The sequence below is a fragment of the Megalops cyprinoides genome, chromosome 8, assembly GCF_013368585.1.
Source record: "Megalops cyprinoides isolate fMegCyp1 chromosome 8, fMegCyp1.pri, whole genome shotgun sequence".
NCBI classification, from domain to species: domain Eukaryota; kingdom Metazoa; phylum Chordata; class Actinopteri; order Elopiformes; family Megalopidae; genus Megalops; species Megalops cyprinoides.
Genome location: NC_050590.1, coordinates 235,001 through 242,500, shown reverse-complemented (window position 1 = coordinate 242,500; position 7,500 = coordinate 235,001). Strand labels below are relative to the sequence as shown.

Sequence of the window (7,500 nt, the reverse complement as noted above, 5' to 3'; positions counted from 1 at the left end):
GGGAGCGACTGCGGCGGGAGAGAACCCAGACCCTACCGTAAGGAGGGAGGGACGGAGGGAGAGAGAGGGGGAGAGAGAGAGGGAGAGAGAGAGAGAGAGAGAGAGAGAGGGAGAGAGGGAGAGAGAGAGAGAGAGGGAGAGAGAGGGAGGGAGAGAGAGAGAGAGAGAGGGAGAGAGAGAGAGAGAGAGAGAGTTAGTTTTAACCCGTCCCTCTTCCTTCCTTCCAGGGCTCCCCCCTCCCCCGCGCCGCAACCCGACACCCTCCCCGCGGCGGCCCCGCCCCCGGCCCCTCCCCCCCGCCCAACCGGCGTCCGGGGGCTCGGGTTACGCCCCGCCCCTCCGCCCGAGACCCCGCCCCCGAGGAGCGTCCGGCCCCTGGGGCGGATCTTCGAGGAGGAGGAGGAGGAGGAGGAGGAGGGGGCGGAGAAAGGGGCGGGGTCCGAGGGTCAGCGTCCTTCCCCGGCCAATCGGAGCGCAGGGGAGGGCCGGACGGGGACGGCCAATCAGAGCGGAGGAGGGGGGCTGAGGGAGATGGCCAATCAGAGCCCGGAGGGTCGGACGGAAACGCCCGACCGGAGTCCGGCCGGCCAATTAGGACCAACCTGCCAGAGCACAGCTGGCCAATCGGAGCCGTCCTGCAAGAATCCGGTGGGCCAATCAGAAACTCCCTTCCAGAGTCCAGTGGCCCAATCAGAACCATCCTCCAAGCACTCAATTGGCCAATCGGAAACACCTTCCCAGATTCCAGTTGGCCAATCAGAAACAGCCATTCAGAGTTCAGCGGGCCAAACACAACCATCCTACAGGAGCCCAGAGAGCCAATCAGAGCCACCCTCCAAGAATGTGGTCAGCCAATCAGAAACACCCTCCCAAAGTCCAGTGGGCCAATTAGAAACAACCTACCAGAAACCAGTCAGCCAATCAGAAACCCCCTCCCAAAGTCCAGTGGGCCAATTAGGAACAGCCTCCCAGAATGCAGCGGGCCAATCAGAGCCATCCTACAAGAACGCAGTTGGCCAATTAGAAACAGCCTCCCAGAATGCAATGGGCCAATCGGAGCCATCCTACAACAACTTAACTGGCCAATCAGAATCAACCTTCCAGAGACCAGTTGGCCAATCAGAAACAGCCTCCCAGGATGCAGTGGGCCAATCAGAAACACCCTCCCAGAATCCAGCGGGTCAACCAGAACCGACCTCCCAGAATGCAATGGGCCAATCAGAGCCATCCTACAAGAACCCGGTCGGCCAATCAGAACCACGCCCCCAGGATGCAACGGGCCAATCGGAAACGGGCGCGGACGCCGGACCCGACCACCCCCCGGCGGAGGAGGAGGAGCCCGCGCCCCACGGGCGGGTCAGGAGCCGAAGCCTGCGCGACCGGCTACTGCGCTTCCCGCTATGCGAGAAGGCGCTAACGTTCAACATCCCGCCCGCCCCCAAGGACAGGCTCCTCCCCTTCGGCCAATACAACTGCTGCCGGGTGCTCTAAGCCCTGCCCCCTCCCCCCACGTGACTCTGGGACGCGATCTAACGCTTCTCGCTAACTCTCCGCGGGGCTACGACCACACAACCCGCTTTAGCCTGCCGCTATCGTGCTAATACACCGGCCCCCCGTTCTAGCGCTACGTTAGCGAAGTCAGCGTTAGCCTTTTGCGGTCTATCGCGGCCCGCTTCAGAGTTAGCGTTAGCGTATGGGCAGTATACATATGAATGGGCTCAGAATTGGTCACGCAAACGCTGCGGGAGGGTGCCACAGGCTAGCGCTAACTTCGCACAGGGACTAGCCCACATACTAACGCTAACTTTGCACATAGACTAGGGTTAGTATGTGGGCTAGTCTCTGGGTGAAGTTAGCGCTAGCCTGCGGTACCTTCCTGCAGCGTTAGCGTGACCGATTCTGAGCCCATATATACATGTATACCGCCCATACGCTAACGCTAACTTCGCACACATACTCGGGTTAGCGTGAACAGTACGGGTTTTTTCCCCGATTCAATATTTTTAATATTTTACTTTAAAAACTTAGCGAAACGTTTATCTATAATAATTTATATTCATAATTTTTATTAAAATTATTTCTTACCTTTGAAACGCAACTAATATAAGTTAATAAGTAATAATAATAATAAGATATAATAATAATAATAATGATAATAAGATATAATAATAATAATAATGATAATAAGATATAATAATAATAATAGTATGATATTATATGCTAATATCATTGTTATAGCATTAGCATTATATTATTGTTATTATTATTATTATTATTCATTATTATAAGATAAAATAATAAAAATAAGTAATTTTTTTTATTAATAATTAAAGTATTATTTAATTTTTCATTTACCCCCCGGGTCACTGAGGGGCCAATCGGGAGCCGCCGCCGTCTGTCGCGAAGGCGGCAAAAAAGCGGCTAACGCTAACAGCTGTTTTTTTTTTCAGCTCCGCCACGAAGGTCCGAATTACCCCGAGGGCTAGGCTAACGCTAAACGCTGAGAAGCTCCCTTCGCAGCGACGGCGTTTTAAGTCTAGCTTAAACCAAATCTAACCTGGACGCCGATGCTAATGCTAATTAGCGTCGGACTTTTATTAAAGCTAAATTAATATTATTTTAGGGAAAGTGTTAAATGTAAAAGTATTTAAGTTAACGAGTTCGAAAGAATGTTCCGGAAAAGGATGTTAAACGTTTTTTCTTTTTTTCTGTCTTCCTTTCTTTCTTTCTTTCCTTTTTTGTTCACGTTCTGTCGTTCTTTTCTAAGGGATAAACGTGTCGGGGGAACGACGACGGCGTCACCGCTACGGCTTTTGCTAACGCTAAGGGCGTTTGTAGCTGTTTAGCTCAAGCCCGGAGGGTTGGGGGGGTTTTTCCGGGGACTACGATTCCCACGATGCTTTGCGGGGGGGAATGTTACGTCTGTGGGTTTTCCGGGGACTGCGATTCCCACGATGCTTTGCGGGGGGGAATGTTATTTCTGTGGGTTTTCCGGGGACTGCGATTCCCACGATGCTTTGCGGGGGGAATGTTATGTCTGTGGGTTTTCCGGGGACTGCGATTCCCACAATGCTCTGCGGGGGGAATGTTATGTCTGTGGGTTTTCCGGGGACTACGATTCCCACAATGCTTTGCGGGGGAATGTTACATCTGTGGTGTGAGATGAGGCGTGAGTGTGTGTGTGTGTATAGAGTGTGTGTGTGTGTGTATAGAGTGTGTGTGTGTGTGTATAGAGTGTGTGTGTGTGTGTGTGTGTATAGAGTGTGTGTGTGTGAGTGTGTGTGTGTGTGTGTGTGTGTGTGTGTATAGAGTGTGTGTGGGTATGTGTGTGTGTGCATGAGTGTGTATGTGTGTGTGTGCGTGAGTGTGTGTGTGTGTGTATAGAGTGTGTGTGTGTATGTGTGTGTGTGCGTGAGTGTGTATGTGTGTGTGTGTGCGTGTGTGTGTGTATAGAGTGTGTGTGTGTGTGTGTGTGTGTGTATAGAGTGTGTATGTGTGTGTGTGTGCGTGTGTGTTCTGACAAGAAAGCTAACGCTATCGACAGCACACGGCTACACACGCTAATTACCCTGAATCTTTGGTAAAAGGGTTTTTTTTAGCTGCAGTTAGCACTAGCGTGAAACACACATGCTAGGGCTATATAGGCCAGGCTTGTAGAAGTCGGGCTAACGGGCTAACGCACACACACACACACACACACACACTCACCTTGTCCTCCTCCTCGCCTCCGGGTTTCCCATGATGCTCTGCTCTGGATGAAATGGCTATTTTTATATGTTATTTATTAAACATTATTTAAACCAGAAGAACGAGCGTGTCGTCGTGATGCATTGTGGGTAAAACGCCTGGTCCCCGGGTGGGATCTTAACGGCGGCGCTAACGCTACCATCGTGTGTTCAGTCGTGTTTTTCAGACTACGTAAGCAATGCTAACGCTGAGAGCGCTAATGCTCAGAGCGCGGGTTGCTAATGCTACGGCTAAGAGTGTGAGAGGCTGTGGAAAAACACTGCTGAGCACTTGATCATAGTCGTGAAAATGGTACTGAACACTTGATAGTAGCCATTAGCGCTATGGAAAGCACTACTGAACACTTGATAGTAGCCATTAGCACTGTAGAAAACACTACTGAACACTTGATAGTAGCCATTAGCGCTATGGAAAGCACTACTGAACACTTGATAGTAGCCATTAGCACTGTAAAAAACACTACTGAACATTTGATCATAGCCATCAGGACTCTGAGAATGGTACTGAACACTTGATAGTAGGTATTAGCGCTATGGAAAGCACTACTGAACACTTGATCATAGCTGCCAGTACTCTGGAAATGGTACTGAACACTTGATAGTAGCCATTAGCGCGATGGAAATCCCTGCTGAACACTTGATCATAGCTGTCAGTGCTCTGAAAATGGTACTGAACACTTGATAGTAGCCATTAGCGCTATGGAAAGCACTACTGAACACTTGATAGTAGCCATTAGTGCTATGGACAACACTACTGAACACTGGATAGTAGCCATTAGCGCTATGGAAAAAATTACTGAACACCTGGCCATAGCGATAACTTCTCTGAAAATGGTACTGAACACTTGATAGTAGCCATTAGCGCTATGGAAAGCACTACTGAACATTTGATCATAGCTGTCAGTGCTTTGAAAATGCTACTGAACGCTGGTCAAAATCATTACTTCTCTGAAAAACACTACTGAACACCTCATCATATGAAAATGCTACTGAACACTTGGTAGTAGCCATCAGGACTAGGAAAAACACTACTGAACACTTGATCATAGCCATAACCACTCATAAAAACACTACTGAACACATGATTATAGCCATCAGTGCTCTGCACGACACTACTGAACACATGATTATAACCACCTCCACTCTGAAAGCTTGTACTGAACACTCAAATATCACCATTAGGACTCTAGGAAACACTACTGAACACTACATCATAACTATAACGTCTCCGAAGAGCGCTACTGAACACTGGATCATAACTATAACGTCTCCGAAGAGCGCTACTGAACACTAGATCATAACTATAACGTCTCTGAAGAGCGCTACTGAACACTGGATCATAACCATCACTACTATGAAAAACACTACTGAACACAATAATAACTACCAACACCCTTAGAAACACTACTGAACACTTGATCATAGCTGTTAGAACTCTGAAAAACACGACTGAACACTCAAATGGAACCATAAATACTCTGAAAAACACTACTGAACACTTGTTCATAGCCACCAGTACCATGAAGATGCTACTGAACACTTGATCATAGCCATCAGTACCATGAAGATGCTACTGAACACTTGATCATAGCCATAGCTACTCACGAAAACACCACTGAACACATGATTATACCTCTCAGTACTATGGAAAAAGGTACTGAACACTTGTTCTTAGCCATAAGTGCTGTGAAAAACACTCAACACACAACCATAACCACCACGACTCTCGAAAACACTACTGAACACTTAGCAGTAGCCAGCAGTGCTCTGAAAGACACTACTGAACACTAGAATATGACCATCAGGTCAATGAAAGACACTACTGAACACTTGATCATAGCCATTACTACTCATAAAACACTACTGAACACTAGAATATAGCCATCAGGTCAATGAGAGACTCTACTGAACACTTGTTCATAGCCATCAGTGGTATGAAAATGCTACTGAACACTTAGCAGTAGCTAGCAGTACTCTGAAAGACACTACTGAACACTTGTTCATAGCCATCAGTGGTATGGAAATGCTACTGAACACTTGTTCATAACCATAACTACAACTGAACACTTAAACTTTCCTTCTTTTTATGGGTCGGAAACACTCAACGTTGTGGTCATTTTACACTGTAATAACGCTAATAACGTGTTAGCATTCTCAGGAATCCAAAAAAGCGGGAGCACTGTAATGATGCTAACAATGCGTTAGCATTCTCTCAGACATCCACAAAAACGGGAGCGCTGTAATGATGCTAACAATGTGTTAGCATTCTCAGACATCCACAAAAACGGAAACGCTGTAATGATGCTAACAATGTGTTAGCATTCTCAGGAATCCACAAAAACAGCAACGCTGTCATGCGTTAGCATTCTCAGAAATCCATAAAAATAATAACGCTAATAACACAAAGGCATTATCAGCAACACACACATGCAATAACACCAATAACAACGCTAATAATAACGTTAACAATAATGCTAACAATAACGCTAACAACACACAGGCATTCTCAGCAACACACACATACAATAACACCAATAACAACGCTAACAATAACGCTAACAATAACGCTAATAACATACAAGCATTCTCGGCAACACACACATACAATAACACCAATAACAACGCTAACAATAACGCTAACAATAACGCTAACAATAACGCTAATAACATACAAGCATTCTCGGCAACACACATACAATAACACCAATAACAACGCTAATAATAACGCTAACAATAACGCTAATAACACAGTCATTCTCAGCAACACACACATACAATAACACCAATAACATTGCTAATAATAACGTTAATAATAACGCTAACAACAACGCTAACAGCGACGCTAACAGCGACGCCAACAGCGACGCTAGCGCCGCGTTAGCGTCGGCAGAAAGAACGACGCCGGACACGCTGGGGAAAGATGAACACACTCGTCTTTTATTTACAAGCGCACACTCTTTCGTCTTTCCACATTTCCATCCCTCCTTCTTCGCTCCCCTCCGTTTTCATTTTAATATTTTCCCGAAAAGCGGTGAAAAATAAAAATTTTAAAAATCGCGACGAACGGAAGGGCGCGGTTTAGCTTAGCGAAGAGGCGGTGGAAGTAATTATTAATATTAATGAAAATAATAATAACAATAATAATAATCTGCGTATTTTGTAATGCATATATATATGTATGTGTTTGTATGTGATGCTCACGTTAGCTGTTAGCGTATAAATGTACAGTCGTTTCGCTAAGGGGCGGGTCTTTGAGGGGGTGTCAATCGTATTCCGGGGGGCGTGGCCTTGCTGGGGGTACGTGGGCGGGGTTTCATGGCGCCGTCCAATGAGGAATTGTAGATATGTTTGGGTTTGAATGTATTAATTTTGGGTGATTAACTGCCTCAGGTGAGAATTAGCTAATTGCTAATGGGGGTTCGGTGAAGGCGGGGAAATTGCTAATTGCTAAGGTGATTGCTAAAGGTAGGGAAAAGCTGACCGCTAATTGCTAATGGTCACGGATAACAGTGGGGAAAGGCTAAATGGTAATTGCTAATGGTCGCTGATACGGGAGGGGGAAAGCTACTGCTAATTGCTAATGGTCACGGATGACAGTGGGGAAAGGCTAGCGGCTAATCTTGCATATACACCCCGCCCACCCGAGGCACGAGCGGCCTCTTCACCCCGCAAGCCACGCCCCCCTCGCCGTTGACTGACAGCTCATGATTAGCATAGCCCCGCCCCCCTCATCCACGCCCCCTTCACAGACACA

General features: G+C 46.9%; 1 protein-coding gene across 1 annotated transcript in view; it reads left to right on the top strand.

Annotated features, from left to right (window-relative positions):
• snrkb (SNF related kinase b) overlaps nt 1–1,656 on the top strand; it is a 6,320-nt gene extending 4,664 nt beyond the window's left edge. Inside the window, exons 4-6 of the mRNA XM_036535505.1 lie at nt 1–37; nt 228–832; nt 866–1,656. The exon at nt 1–37 is cut by the window's left edge and continues 53 nt beyond it. Coding sequence (XP_036391398.1) covers nt 1–37; nt 228–832; nt 866–1,491 — 1,268 coding nt within the window. The 3' untranslated portion in view covers nt 1,492–1,656. The remainder of the gene's footprint in view (nt 38–227; nt 833–865) is intronic.
• Nucleotides 1,657–7,500: the final 5,844 nt, after the last annotated feature.